The sequence below is a fragment of the Aulostomus chinensis genome, chromosome 9 (genome assembly GCF_037954235.1).
Source record: "Aulostomus chinensis isolate RoL2024-O1b breed Wild chromosome 9, RoL_Achi_v1.0, whole genome shotgun sequence".
Lineage (NCBI taxonomy): Eukaryota > Metazoa > Chordata > Actinopteri > Syngnathiformes > Aulostomidae > Aulostomus > Aulostomus chinensis.
Window position 1 is genome coordinate 22,043,387 of NC_141328.1, and position 15,119 is coordinate 22,058,505.

Sequence of the window (15,119 nt, forward strand, 5' to 3'; positions counted from 1 at the left end):
ATTATCGTTTCCTCTATTTTGAAAATAGATCCATTTATAGTTTAGTCAGTTTTTAACCTCTATTATTCTTTTCAAGTTTTCCCACCTATTGGAATTATAAATGTCTTTGTCTTCAATATTGTGGCAAAAAGCTTGTATTGCTTTGTATCCACTGATTCACAAAGCGATACCTGATAACCGCACCCGTGAGCATCAGAAGAAATGTGTTTATAATTAACTTGCTGGGTAACGTCATTTATTTTTGTCCAACCGAATGAAAATAACTTTTTTAAAAATAACAATTCAGTGTGCTAGCTCACCTGTTTTCACACAATCACAATTTTGCTAAAAAATGTCAAAACAGCAATGACAGACTCACTAATTTCGTACAATCGTCTTTATTTCATACAGAGATAAAGAAATATATTTGAAAACTAAAACCAGAAGGTCTGTGCAACAGTCACTGTACAGAGAGAGAGAGAGAGAGAGAGAGAGCGTCATAAGTGTGAACACCGTCTGTCGGTGCAAAAACAGACACATACAGAAAATTTGATGTTTTTTGTGAAAAGAAAAAATGACCACCCTTCCAAATTAATTTCAAAACAAAGAAACTAAGTAAAACCAAACTGGTCGTATACTTCAGGATGAGAAAATTGCCTTTGGCCTGCCAGCGTAGCCCCAGACTCACTTTGCCGTACAATTCCATGGAATGGTGGCATACCGCCCGCCAAGGTAGCTAAAAGCGAAGCAAACGTTCTCCACCCCAGATTATAATTTGTAATTGCTAATCCAGTGATTGTTGATCATGGCTGCAGCATCGGGATCTGATGCTCTTGCCAAGCTGTTGACACAAATGAAACACTCCAATCACGGTTAAGCATTTTTCACTTGTCAAATATAGAATTGCAAACGAACAAGATGAAAATTAAGATTTTGAACAAACATCTTATTGCGTAATTCTAAAAGTTGGCCGATTTCAGTTTTATTTAGGGACTCATTCAGTCAGTAGATGCAGGTAAATATGGGTTAGTCCTCACACGTTCAACCACTTTACCAGGACACCAACCTTAACAAAATGATACTGGTGTGAACCACGTACGCAGCCAAACTATTAGCCCAGAAGAACCAGGATGCTGAGTGGAGGTCTGGTTGACTCCAAAACATTCTATGCAAGATTAAACACCACAAGGCTCTGCTTGGCTGGTTTAAAAAAAAAAAAAAAAAGCAATTTTTAAATAACTCTGAATGTGAACCGGTGCTTGACGTAGTTGTGCGTTGGCTTGAGTTGAACCCTGGTGCTAAGATGCAGTTTGTGATTTTAGATATTTGAGTACAACTCCACTCTCCCGTCCGTTAATTCATAGAATTACCAGCATTCATCTAAAAGGAAACACGGTCCCACTCCTCTGAAGTCAACATCTGCTCCACAAAACAAAAGCACTGTGAGGAGAACAGACTGAACCAGGAGAAACAAAGATAGAACACTTAGATCACTGCTTTATGGCTTAGCATTTCCCACACACAAAAGGCCAAACTCTTCATATTCTCCTCGGGAAGTTGCACTAAAATTAAAACATGAACGGCGAGAATGGATGTTTTCAGACAGGCGGGTCCCCCCCCCCCCCCCCGTATTTGTCAAGTTCTGGAGCTTGTTGGGGACTTCATAGTTGCTTGGTCATCATTTCCAGTTGCTAAATGGGTTTCTGCTTATCCAGCAGCTGCACTCGCAGAAACTAGCTGGTGGGATCACGTTTGCACTTGTCAAAATGTTGAAACCTTCTTCCTCAAAACAACTTAAAAAAAAAGGTAAGATATTAGAAGTGAGTCTGTGAGCTGAATGAGTTAATATTCCAGCATATTTTTCCTCTTCATTTGAAAAATTTCACAAATGTTCTAAATGTATAAATAAAAGACCCAAAAGCAAATACGTTTCTAGGGATGAACTCAAGCTGATGAGAACTACTTTTGAGCATCAACGATTTTCTTGGCTCTGAAACGTATCCATCCTTCCGCTTTTACATTCTTCTGATACTTCTCTTCTCTGTGCGATCTAAATTTGAGATATTTTTGTTCATCGAGAGTCTGCTGCTTGGACCAGGAGATGAAGCCTGTTGATGATGACCCACTGTCTCGAGCTGCATTTCATTTGAGGAATTTGAGTTGTTTTCAATATGCCAGCAGCAGTGCAAAGCAAATAAAATCAGCAAGGCCACTGAAAGAAAGAAGTACAAAAAAAAAAGAAAGAAAAACGAAGAGGAAAAGCAATACTATAATATATATTTGTAATTAAAATGTTTGTGTCGATATTTGTACAAAATTATGAATTTGCAGAAAATGTCTTTGATCTTTTCCCACTTGCAAAGAGAACCTGCTGCGATCATGACTAACACAACGCCGTCCCCTGCTTGATCTACGGGAGGACTCCCAAATAAATAAGTGCAACAGAAGCAGCAGGCTCATCTTTCAACAAGTGAAAATTCTCATTAAATTTGGAAACATTCTCGACCTTCTCACTCCAAGTTTAAAAATGGCCGATGAGTTTTGACAGGCGGGGAACTGATCACGATCTTAACGGACACTTTGACGTTTACAGTGACGGACGTCTGCAAAATGAAAGGCTCATCGGCCATTTGTTGGGCAGTGAATCAGAGAAACATTCTTGATCAAACCGTTTAGCTGCCGAGCAACGTCACTAGACATGAGAGATGCTGCAAGTGTGAATGGCGTGACTGAGAAAACTTGGCCGGCCTTTGGAGTCATTGCAACAAATCCAGGTTTGAAACGACACAGACACAAGGGCTAAATTTGCAAGTTGATGGTTTATAACATAAAAAGACACAAAAGCAGGCTATTCTCTGACCTTTCGTCATTTGTAATAGAGCCAATCGACGAATACAACCACTGTGGACATTGAGCACTCAAATAATTGAATTGCTATTGCTTATTCTCACATTATTCCAGCATCTAAACGGTTAAAGTGAAAATTGGGTACAGAGAACACCCCGGGAGTTGAGCCATGAGGAACACCCTAAAATATTGTCTTAGAGACTCAGTACAAGAGAAATCATGGCCATCATCCACCCATCTGGTGTGAGTCCATGTTAGTGCACAGAAAGTTTGTTTTGTCTGAAGAAGAACAGACAGAGAAGAAAAGAAATATAAGAGTTCTCTGCTGAACAAAAAACCGGGGATTAAAAAAAACAACTACAAAAAGGGGGAAAGGTTGATTTCTTTTCTTCCTGCTGTTCCAAAAAAAACCAAAAACCAAAAAACACAGGGTGGCAAATCAAGCTGGTTGAGAAAAATTCTTTCAACATGGCACTTCTTCACATCTTGGAAGTTTTGTACCACAGTTCATCAGCAGGACACACCTGCAGCAGCTTCTCTCCAGCTCACACACACCAGCCAACATGTGGAGAACCAGTAGAACATGAGCTTATCTCACTTGAAGCCATTCTTCAGCTTAACGAACCGATGTGTGTGTGTGTGTGTGTGTGTGTGTGTGTGTGTGTGTGTACTGACATTTGGAGCGAGTCTCTGTCACAAACAATTTCTTCTTGGCAAGCAATCAGAAAATTTCTATGGCTGCTCTGGGGAGGAAAAAAAAAAAAAAAGTACACCCATTTTGTCATTTATTTAAAAAAGCGAGAGACACGTGAAGCAACGGACAGAGCTCGTCGAGTTGGGATTAAGTCCGGAGAAGATAGAATTTCTGGTTGTATGCAATGAGGGAGAGGATGTGTCAATAAGCCTGACTACACAGAGCGTTAACAACCAACAAGTGTGAACTGAAAGCACTGTACAGTTACCACCTCTCTGGGCTTCACCATGACATTGACAGTGTTTTTTTGAGAGCTCGTCTTGTGTATGCACTGGTCAAAGGTGTCATTGTGTGTTTGTCATATCGCGTGGATGCCTAATCACTGTCATGGGGTATATTTGTATACTAGACAGGGACTGCACCAGTACACCCTCCAGCCACACTAAACAGTGTGTGTGTGTGTGTGTGTGTGTGTGTGTGTATGTGTAATCGATTGGTTATGATCTAGAAGGCGCGTCCTCAAAGCTGATAATGCTTGACTCCGGGTGTTGAGCTCCACTTGACTGTGCTCCGCCGCTCTGTGACAGAGAGGACGAGGAGCTGGAGGAGAGGGAGATGCCGATGGGTCCCCCTGCTGGTCTCGGCGTAGAGGAGGAGGGATCGCGCCCACCTTCCAGGAGCGGCTGTGTGTCTGTTCGGACCTCGTCTTCCTCATCATCCTCCTCGTCATCCATGCTGGGCCAAGCAGACTGATCCTCCACGCGTTTTAGACGCTCGTTCAAAGCCTTGAGGGCCAGTTGTCTGCCAGAGGGGTGAGAAGAGAGATGTTCTTCTTTAATACCAGGAGGAAATCAACTGTGGAACTGCTCTAAATAGAGAGAGCAATTAAGTCTCCGCCCCCACAGGAGGGGAAAGGTGTTCATCACTCTACATTTACTTGGTATCGCATGGAGGTCTCCCATCAATAACTCTGACCGCAAGCTAGGGACTGGAAAAGCCAATGTGAACGGGTGCAGTTTTCTGTATTTAAGCTCTCGGTTGTATGGGTTCTGTCTCTCTTGTTTCTGTACGCCTACGGACAAAAACCCCTCGTGTGTCTGAAGCTTCACCTGTAGACGGTGGAGTATTTAGGAAGAAGGCTTCCGACTTGTTTCAGACGCTCAGAGGAAATCAAGCTAAGTCATTTCTCCACTGTTATACAATCACAAAGCTCCTACACATGCAGAGGAGAGGGTCACCAATAGCACAAAAGGGTTTCAGCAGTTCTGTGTTCAGTACTTAGCTAAGGGTTCCTGGTCCAGGCTGCACTTCAACAAATGTTGATGTGACTGTCTCTTGTCTGTCAATTTACAGAAATAGTTGAAAAATTGTTGTACGTCCTTTCACCTAAATTAGATTTCCATACATAGTATCTTATCTTACAACACTATCTGTACTTGCTGTGAAATAATTAGCAGTGCAGTGGACGTTCATGCCAGATGTAATGACATTTCATCAAAACATTCCTGAGAATTTGTGTTCCCGAGAATGGGTAGGAGGTAAGGTCATAGTGACCTTGACCTTGGAATGCCGAAGTCTTTTCAATTCATTTTTGACCCTACTGTATGTGAATGCTGTTTTGGGTGATTCTGACATGTATGTAACAAGAATGGAGGTATTTTATGCTCCATTATTGCATGTATGTCTGTGGTCCTTGATATGCCATAATAATACCTGCAGCTTAACTTGTGATTTCCGGCCCCGTGAAATGTCTTTCCTCCCTTGAATGAACCGATAAATGTGTTAATTTACAATGAAAGTGTCCAACTGCTTAGGCAGTCAATACTGCTTTAAAAACAGCAGTGACTTTATAAGGAGAGACAATTAATAAAACAGAGGAAGTCGTTTTTCGCGTGATGATCTGCGGATTAAATGTGAAGTGCCTGTGACTTTTTAAGGCCTCGTCGTGAGGTTAATGAGCAGAGGGCCAACGTCTCCAACGGCAAAACCAACAGATCAAAATCAAGGTTTTAACAGTGAACTGAGCTTCATTCACATGTCAGTTTTAGTTGGTGTGTGACAAACTGGAGGGAGGGAAAAAATGTGAGGGGAAGAGAAACAGACTGAAGCTCAAAATATGTGTATGTGCGTGCGTGTGTGTGTGTGCGCGCGCAATGACACCAATCTGTAACTGACACTGTATGACAGCTTGGAAGTGTGTGGGCCACGGGAGGAGAACGAATGGCTGGCAGCTTGAAGGTAGGTGTTCATGAGTGTGACATGAGTGGAGACTTGAACATGTGTTCACTATTTGAAGATTTGGAATGGGAAAAGGGCACAGAGGCTCAGCAAACTTTCTCTGAGCAAACAACTAAAAACAACACGGATTGTGTGTCTTCGCTGACTGGTGTATTAAATTAACTATGTGGGTGTGTGCGTGTATAATTTAGTCATCTCTATTCACAAAGATGTCTAGGCACATCATCCGTGACTACTCTCATTTAGCACAATTGCTTTCAGAAAGGAGTAATGCAAATGAAGCTCAATATTATTACTACACTATTAACTATATTTTACAGAGGATAATATGATATGAGCTAAAGTTCTTCAACTGCTTATCAGAATCAGGTCAAGAGGTAGTAGCAGTTCTATTAGGGGATAATAAACTTCCCTTTCCAGGGGCAAATCAGCTGGTTCTGACAGGGAATCCCAAGGCGTTCCCAGACCAGCACAAGGATGGAATTCCTCCACCTGGTCCCAGGCCCCCCCCCCCCCCGCAGATGGACATGCCAGGCACACCTCCCTAGGGAAGCACCCAGCTGGCATCCTTAGAGATGCCTGAACCACCTCAACTGCCAGAGTGTCCCGAATGACTGAACTTCTCACCCTATCCCTGAGGGAAGACACCAGCCATCCTCCTGAGGAAACCTGGTCTAGTTCTTGCTGCCATGACCCATATTTCATGGCCACAGGTGAGAGGAGGTACAAAGACTGACCAGCAGATCAAGAGCTTTTCACAACAGCTCTGTACAGAGAGCGCACAAGCACTCCTGACGTTCTAATTTCCAAACCCATCTCACACTCTATAGCCCCTTCACTCAAGACCGAGACCTTCATTTTACTTTATTTTTAACTTTAGGGAAGATTTTAATGTGAACAAAACAAAATAAAATCTTCCTGAACAGATGGTGACCCTCCATCACATTAAATAACCCACATTCAATCACCAACACATCAGCACAGCATCAGATCAGTATGTTAGCATGTTTAGCTGCAGAATAAGTTTCTCGGACTCACCTCCTCCTCTCTGCGTCCTGTGGGTCCGTCCCTGGCAGACTGATCGTGATGGATGAGGGCGCCCCCACGTCATACCTCTTCACCATCTTCCTGCACACCTTTACCTTCACCAGGGCGGAGTGGACCAGCCCTGCCAGGAGACCCACGGCTGGCTGCAGTGCCTCGGGGAAGAAACTTGCGAATGCAAAGTGGTCCGACATATCTCCGCGGCCACGGCTGTGCCTCTGGTAGAAGCGTAGGTAGATCCAGCCGGACAGGGCGCCGTAGCTGTAGGCAGCGAGGGGGGCAGAGCTCTCCAGCAGCCCCGACAACCGCAGTAAGGCCAGGAGAAGGAGGACCAACGCTGGCGCTGCTTTAAGCCTCACCTGAGATGGGAGGAGACAGATTTGAATTCTTGTGATCAAGGATGACCATCAGGCGAAAGGGAAGCTACCCTTCTGCCAACAGGCCTCTGAGGCAGCCAGTTCTCACAGTTCACACTGACACAACAGTTGGTTACATGCCAGGGTGGCAGGGAAACTCTACAGGCACCTTGAAAAACACGCAGCAGATTTCTGCTTACCTGCTCATCTGAGATAAAATAGACATATTAAAGAGGCCAATAAATGATGCGTATTTAATTGATAGTTTTAATGTTCAATTTAAATGATTTTGTAGTGGTCGGTGTAAAATTTGGGGGATGAATTCAGTAGTTGCTAACAAATAACACCTATAATCTATGCTTCAGGGAAAAAAGCCTTTACCTCTGATGAGACTCCTCTACTGAACAATATCAGACAAAATCTTAAAATGTAAATGAACATATCACATTGCACTTAAGACCAAATATGGAGGAAGATGGCATGTGCAAACCAGAGGACATGAGCCAGTAGAGCAAACCTTAAACAACTCAACCTTAACTGGCAGTTAAAAGTATGGCAGCATGAAAAAACACAACAACAAAAAAACAACTTCTGCTTTACTTCTGTTTGACAGAGGAATGCAAATACCCCGATAGATCTACATACCATTACATTTCGCCAAAAAAGTCACCGTACATGACTTAATGTCTTTAGCAAGTCACTTTTTGAAAGAACGTTACATGAACACACAAGATGAGCCACTCCTCTAATACTGTAACTGTAGGTACTGTTCATATGTTAGAGGTGTTGACAGAGCTTATTCATTTGAGCAGTGTTTTTAGGTCTTGTTGGGTGTCTTCCAGCAAGGAATGAATGAAACCCATGTAACTGGATTTTTATTGACAAAACTACAAACTAAAGCCTTAATGTACACATGAGCTCCCTGTGAAACACCGCAGTTATAGACCACATGTCTACTTTTTGTTGATTTCCCCTCCGAGATCAGTTACTTTTGCGTAAATGTGGACACAGCAATCACATTGGGATGTGGCAAAAAACAAGGTGGTTGAGGAAAGAGTGATCCTGGTAGCTTTTTACTCTAATCATGCTCTCTCATTCCTCAATCTGGTAGTACTGACAGATTTGATAAAAGAGTACCCCAGTCAATACCAGAGATTACTATTGTTTTTTGTTAGCCTCACCTGCGGAACTCTGAGCACTGTGGTATCCCCCATGGTTTGCTTGAGTGCAACAAGGGCACCTCCAAGGAAGCCGGCCACTCCGTGTACACGAACAGCAAACAAGAAGTCCAGGTCAAAGGTGGCCACATAGGTGAGGAGGTAGGAGAGGCCTGCCAGGAGGCCTGCAGACACATTGACCACTGCAAAAAAGATAAGGAGCTCCAGGGCACCCCACAAAGGCTCCAGCAGTCGTCCACAGGCCATAACTGTCCCAACATTGGCCACCACACCCCAGATGTGCTGCTCCACAACGCCATGCGTCACCAGCGTCCATACCCAGAAGTTAGGTGGAAAGAGAAAACCTGGGGTCACCCCTAGCGCATATGGAGAGTCAACGGCCCACGACAGCAGGTAGAGGAGGATCACCACAGCGCTTATGCTTTTTACTACCACACTGGTGCTTGCAAGGGCAGCCAGGAAGTGCTGTCGGGCCACTGGTAGGTAACGATTCATTGTGATTTGTTTTGGAGTGAATCCCTCCAGAGCAAAACAGCAAACGTGGTGCTTCTGTTGCAGCAGGTTTAATGGTGCTTTGAGACTAACGCCAAGCAGAACAGGTTACCCTTGTAAGTCCTGACAACATCACAACCCTCAATTCCTTGCGAGCGTTCATCCGGGATGCCTGGTTGAAGATAGCTTAGGTTAAACCAGCAGCTTCCTTCACTTTACCTCGTTAGACTTTGTCTTCCAAAAGTCAAACGGTGACTTCAAATCTTCAAAGATATTTCTCGTGTTCGGGGTGTAACATTCAAAAAGATAAGAAAAATGGAATTACAAGGAACGGGTCTAATCCTTACAGTCCAACAAGGTAACCAACAGATAAGGAAGATGTGATAACCTTAGCTGGGAGCGTTTGTTCTGGCTCACTTCTCCAGCTAGCGACGGTCAGTCGGTGCGGACAGAATACGTTAACAAGTTTACAACCAGCTAGCTGCCAGGTTGTAGGCAGCAAAACGTGCTAATATAAACTGAAACAAAGAAGTAGTGACTTCTTCATAGAATCTAGGTTGTTAGCCTGTAAACACAGGAGTGCTAATATTAGCTAGCTGTCAAACTGAAATCGTCTCGTGTTGACGCTGATTTATGTCCAACACGGAGGAGCACGACAAGTTGGTCTTCATTTGGAGACGGAGTCACTTTCACCTGGTCTATTAAACCAGCCAATGGAACTCCAAGTCCCGGTCTTCAGCGCTCTCTCGGCCCGGTGTCCACCGGGCTAGTCCGAGGATTTCCCGTAACTAGCAACAGGCCTTCAAAACAATGCCCCAGACGTCTCTGAACCGGCGACAAGAAACGGAGAATTGGAGGAGTTTCAATGCCTCCTGGGCTCCATTCGCCTCTTCGATAAGTCCTCCGTCTTTTGGGAACAGGTTAACCGTGCAAATTATATTGTCTTGACAAGTCGTCCTCCTCCTCCTCCTCCTCCCATGAACAACACTCAGCTACTGACTTGCGCTGTCTGCCACCGTCATCAACACACAGTGAAAAAACGTCAAGTCACGTAACTTCTGACAACTAGGGCACGCTGGGAAATGGAGTTCTTCTTCAGAGACTCTCCAGGCCGCCACACTCCGTCCCGTCGCGTCGACCTCAAAAGCAGGCCTTTACGTTGCAGTTTGTGTAACCAGTTTTTAAAATGCGTCTGCAGGCGAGTTTGGCAGTTGGTATTTCGACTTCAAGGTGCAGTAAATCACTCATGTACGATAGGCCTTCTTTATGGTGGCCTATTTCTGTATTGTAATTCATAGACAAATATATTCATCCATTCATTTTCAACCACTTAACCTGTCATATGGGTGTGTGTGTGTGGGGGGGGGGGGGGGGGGGGCTGGAGGGCTGGAGGGCTGGAGCCTATCCAAGCAATCTCCAGGCGAGAGGCGGGGTTCACCCTTGACAGGTCACCAGTCCAACTCAGGGTCAACACACAGACAGACAACCATTCACACTCACAGTCACACCTACGGTCAATTTAGAGTATTCAATTAACCTGATTGTGTGGCACGGTGGTAGAGTGGTCAGCACTGTCGCCTCACAGCAAGAAGGTTCCGGGTTTGAGTCCTGGCTTGGGTACAGGATCTTTCTGTGTGGAGTCTGCATGTTCTCCCTGCGTGGGTTCTCTCTGGTACTCTAGCTTCCTCCCACAGTCCAAAGACACCAAGAGGGGATGTTCCTCTTTCGTCAATTTCATTGCTGTGAGGTCAGGGATGAACTATTGAGAGCATATCTCAGTTTGTGTGTGTGAGTGTGTGTATATGCGACTCAATTATCTCAACAACCCTTCACTTGCTCAACATCAAACCTGGCCTGTGCATCGCTGGTACCTTGCCAACTTTGAAGTCTGGGTCAAAGGGCATCCAGAGTATGAGGCCACAGACTGAAAGGATGCTTTTGAGGTGAGGATTCTGAACAGCTTTGATGCGGTGTGTGTATGTTTGTATGTGGTGAGACTGTGGTTTGTGATTAGTTCCTAGTCCTGTTTTGTGACTGTTAATAGACAGCCTCTCTACCTCACAGCCGTGTTTTCCATAAATGTATAATGTGTAAATGTGCAAAAAACAAAACAAAAACAACCCAACAACAATCTCTAATACATTCTGTTGAAAGTCTATTCATAATGTCGTCCTTAAGTAGGACTGTGGTTTCACACTAGAAGTCTTTCCTTGGGTGTAGTGAGTGAGTGAGTGAGTGAAACAGGAAGCTACGACATTCGTTATGAATGGAAAGAAATAGAGAAAAGTGCCATTTCGACCATGTTTCTTTTTATTTACAAACTTCAAAAAAAAAAAAGGATCTCAAAGTTATCCAAGGTCATACATCATACATTGTCCATCAATAAACAACATAACAGGCTTTGACCAGAGCCAATCCTCAAAGACAGCAGCTTCATTCTTCTCCTCAGCTAAAATGGAATTCATACGGTCGGCTCGGCTTGTCCGACTGCATCGATTCGTATAAATAAATATGTAAATTCAAGTAGAAAGCTGTGAAATAAAAGTCAGCTGGATCAACAAATGACCGAGCTGACAACCAAACAGTTCAACACTGAGGAAACTTGCTCGTTTGCCATCATTAGGATGGCACAGATGGGAAGTTCTGATGATATGGAAATGAACAACACTAAATTGGAATAAAAGCACTTGATATCATTATTGGTGAAAAGTTGGACTGCCTCCTTTTCTGACCCATTACTTGTCATTTGTGCTTCATTTAAATGCACAGAAATGGCTCATATTACTTAAATATAAGATTATTTTTGCGACGTCGATCATGACCAAACTTGTGGACAAGCAGGATATTCTGATAAAGGGTTCTAAACTCAGTGTCACAATGAATATAAAAATTGAAATTCACATAAATAGAGTTGATCGGCATAATCATCAGCAGGATATGGTATTTACTTGAGCCCTAAGAAAAAAAAAAAAAAAAAAAAAAAAAAAAGCTATCCTGGATATTACTGATTGGTTGGTCCATAAGCAAGTACTGCATGATGCACAAGTTCATGTGTGCTGGATCAGACTGGCAGATAATCACTTCTTAAAAAAAAAAACACCTCCAAATACAAGAAACCCAAATTGTTTTCCATCCGTCGTAACAATGTGACCATACAAACAAAAGCAACGAAAGGAAGCCCCAAAAAAAAAAAGCATTGTACAAAAATAAAAATGAATAAATATGCACCGCCATAAATAAATTAATTTGGTAAATTCAAACATAGTAAAAAGAGGATGAAACATATGTAAACTAGCCATATCAGAGTGAATAACAAATACAAAGAAGAGAAAGATGCTTAGTCTTTGCTTGCCGATGTCAAGAGTTGGGTTTTTTGTTTTGTTTTTTCAACAAAAGAGCTGGTGTGTTAAAGCTCTCGGGAGGAGTAGATTTCCTGCATCCGGAAAGAGCCGATCAGAGGGGATTGGAATCGATAGGAACAGCAGAACGACGGCTTACGGCTAAAGGGATCAAGAGGCTTTCCCAGTTGTCAACCAGTCAGTCTACAGACGCGATTGTGTCTCTTTACAGTGCAGTACAATGTTACTCGCGAGGTCGTACAGCGAGGTGGACGCTGTCGACGGGGAGGGTGTGCTAGAGAGCGTTAACTCAGCTCTGGTAACATCATTTGGTCTCTTTTAAGACACAATCCTCTTGGATGGAGGTTGCAGATTCGCTTGTGCATTTCTTTTTTTCCTTTTCTTTTCTTTTTTTGGCAGAGCTCGACCATCTCTCAAGAAATCTGTGTTTGGTTTGACCTCGAGTAACAAAATGAGATGAGCCGGGGGCGGGAGAAAAAAAAAAAATCAAAAAAATGGCAGAGCAAAGGTGGAATCTGTGTTATCAGACAACCAAACCAAGTGACTTTCTTTCCTCCCCCCCCCCCCCCCTCAACGCGATTGATTTTTTTTTTTCAAACCCCCAAAGAATACAACACACAAACACAGTAACGACACAAGCAAAAGCAAAACTCGGGGTGGTGAGCTTAATCCCTCTGGGGTTGTATACAAATACATATATAGGCTTGAGTGAGTGTTTTGCATCATTTTTCACTAGGCTACAGTAAGACTGTGGGTGAGATTCAGAGAGCCGCGGCCATCGACCCCTTTACCTCTCCTCTCTCACAGTTCACATTCAGAAAGATGGAGGCAAAAAGGCATTTTCTGTTTCTCCGCTACAAGGAGGACACCTCACAAGAACACAGTTGTTTTTTTTTATCTCCTCATTTTCACCTGGCCTGTTTTTAGGCAAAAGATTTGTTGTTTTTTTTAAAATAAAAAGATTACATAAATAGAAAATACACACACACACACACACACAAAAAAAGGAGAAAAAAATTCAGATATTCCCACGTCAGATGCCTACATAAGAGTCTTTTCAGAAAGGCCTGGTTTAAAGGCATTTGATTAAGCATACATTCTTAGAGTTTTAAGGTTTTAGCAGTTTTGTCAAGCCCCGACTGCTTCTTTAAATAATTCAAGATGATCCCGCTTTCTTTTCTTTTCTTTTGTTTTTTTTTCCTCCTTCAAGAACAAAAGCCTTGTTCTGGCAGTGATTCATGAAGTTTCAATCCTTAAGCTTTCTAAAATGTTCCGTTTGATTTTTTAACCATTTCATGAAATATTCAGTAGCAATACTGGACAAATGATACCATTTAGGTAACTGATATTTAACAAGCGTAACTACCAGCTAACTTACTTATCAAATCTTTTTTTTTGTTGGAATTTTTATTTTCAATGAACAAGTGCGCCCCCTACCAATTTTTCTTATTCAGCTGAAAAAAAAAAAGCAAAAGAGTCTTGACAGTTAGCATAGCTGCAGAACTAGAATCTCTAAAGTCAACAGAGCAACAAGTGGCCATCTGGGGTCACTGCAGGTCCACACTCAGCAGTACAAAGTCCAGTGATTATATTTCAATGCCAGTTTTGGACAAAAACCTGGAAGCCCAAAGTCCTCTGATTTTCATTTTCATCTTCTCACTCGAGTTTTTTTTCTTCTTCAGGTTTCAGTATTACGATTTGCTGCTCCGTGTTCAGTCTGTCTGTATTTCCAAGGCAGTGGAAACAAACAGGAAACACTCAGTAAGGGGCTCAGTTGCCTTTTGATTTTTGTCCATTTCCCTCACAGCCTCAGATACAGGCCTTTAGAAGCCAGCGTCCTGGCAAATAGGATGTCATCCTATTTTGATGATTATGATATTGATCAAGCTCTCCACCCAATCTTTCTTCTGTCACTGGCCCTCAGACCGTGCTGAAGGGGAGAAGGAGGATGGGGAGGATGAGGAGGAGCTGGAGGCAGCAGATGAAGGGTACTGAGAGAGGAAGCTAGCTCCAGCTGGACCAGGAGTGGCAGCTGGCCTGGGCAGCCCACCAGGGAGCATGGAGCCTGCGTAGAAGCTAGCCAGGGATTGACTGTAGGCCAGAGGATAGCCTGGTGAAAGCATCCCAGGCATGCCCGCCATGCTGGGGCTCAGCATGAATGGCGGTAGGGCACCTGGAACTGAACTGGCAGCTTTAACTGATGCAGATGATGACAGTGGTGAGGAAGATGAGACAGTAGTCGCAGTGGATGTTGTCAGTACAGAGGAAGAGGAGGAGGAGGAGGAGCTGGGGACTGAGCCCAAACCAAACAGATCTGGGTGCATGAAGCTTGGGTCCCCAAGTGGAGCATGGGGGGGATGGAAGTAAGGTGAGCCTGCTCCCATGAAGAGTGGGTGCCCCAGTGACCCCCCAAGCATAGTGGGGTTGAGACCCAGAGGGAGCCCGTAGCCCCCGGAGTAGGGGAAGGCCCGGGGGCCCAGAGAAGCCACGGAGTGTTTACCGGCAGAGGGCTGCTTGCTGGGCCTCTCGTCTAGGGATGGGGTGGAGGCTTTGCGCTTGGAATTTGTGGTCAGGTCTTGGGCGGTAGTGGCGTCCATGTTGGGTTGGATTACATTTGTCACAGTGGCCTCATGGTTGCTCACATGTCCACTTGCAAAACTGCTTGCGCCGCTGCTGTTGCTCTGAGCCAGGCTAGCAGAAGGCTGGTCACTCACGTCGTTGTCCGACTCTCGCTTCGGTAGATCTCCTGTGCCTGCAGAGGCTCCAGGGTCTGTGCCGTTTGTGTAACGCTCCAACTCATTGAGGATTTCTGGGCAGTCAGGTGAGAGAGGACGAAGCAGATTCTTTGAGGGTGCCGGCTGCTTCCTGTCAGGTGACAGGCAGCCATTACTGCCATTGGTAGATACCGCATCTTCTGGGGCCGGGGAGTCTG

The 15,119-nt window shown here is 44.1% G+C and overlaps 2 protein-coding genes across 5 annotated transcripts in view; both read right to left on the minus strand.

The window, feature by feature from the left end:
• Positions 1 to 1,116: 1,116 nt before the first annotated feature.
• tmem115 (transmembrane protein 115) lies at positions 1,117 to 9,848 on the minus strand. The gene is made up of 3 exons (XM_086214281.1): positions 8,340 to 9,848; positions 6,797 to 7,161; positions 1,117 to 4,321 (listed from the first exon to the last, which is right to left on the minus strand). The coding sequence occupies exons 1-3, from the start codon at positions 8,829 to 8,831 to the stop codon at positions 4,018 to 4,020; spliced, it is 1,161 nt and encodes a 386-aa protein (XP_086070407.1). The 5' UTR covers positions 8,832 to 9,848; the 3' UTR covers positions 1,117 to 4,017.
• Positions 9,849 to 11,115: 1,267 nt separating this feature from the next.
• The window catches only part of LOC147256362 (helicase ARIP4-like), a 59,579-nt gene continuing 55,575 nt past the window's right edge, over positions 11,116 to 15,119 (minus strand). For all 4 annotated transcript variants that reach the window (XM_086214283.1, XM_086214282.1, XM_086214284.1 and 1 more), the window contains one exon: positions 11,116 to 15,116. In XM_086214283.1, the coding sequence (XP_086070409.1) occupies positions 14,098 to 15,116 (1,019 nt within the window). In that variant the 3' untranslated portion in view covers positions 11,116 to 14,097. The remainder of the gene's footprint in view (positions 15,117 to 15,119) is intronic.

What these genes read in the sequence shown, in the direction of transcription:
- tmem115 (XM_086214281.1), bottom strand. Translation starts at nt 8,831, where the DNA reads ATGAATCGTTACCTACCAGTGGCCCGACAGCACTTCCTGGCTGCCCTT. An exon ending in CAGTGCTCAGAGTTCCGCAG is followed by an intron (nt 7,162 to 8,339) that starts GTGAGGCTAACA and finishes CTCCCATCTCAG; the next exon opens with GTGAGGCTTAAAGCAGCGCC. An exon ending in CAGGACGCAGAGAGGAGGAG is followed by an intron (nt 4,322 to 6,796) that starts GTGAGTCCGAGA and finishes CCCCTCTGGCAG; the next exon opens with ACAACTGGCCCTCAAGGCTT.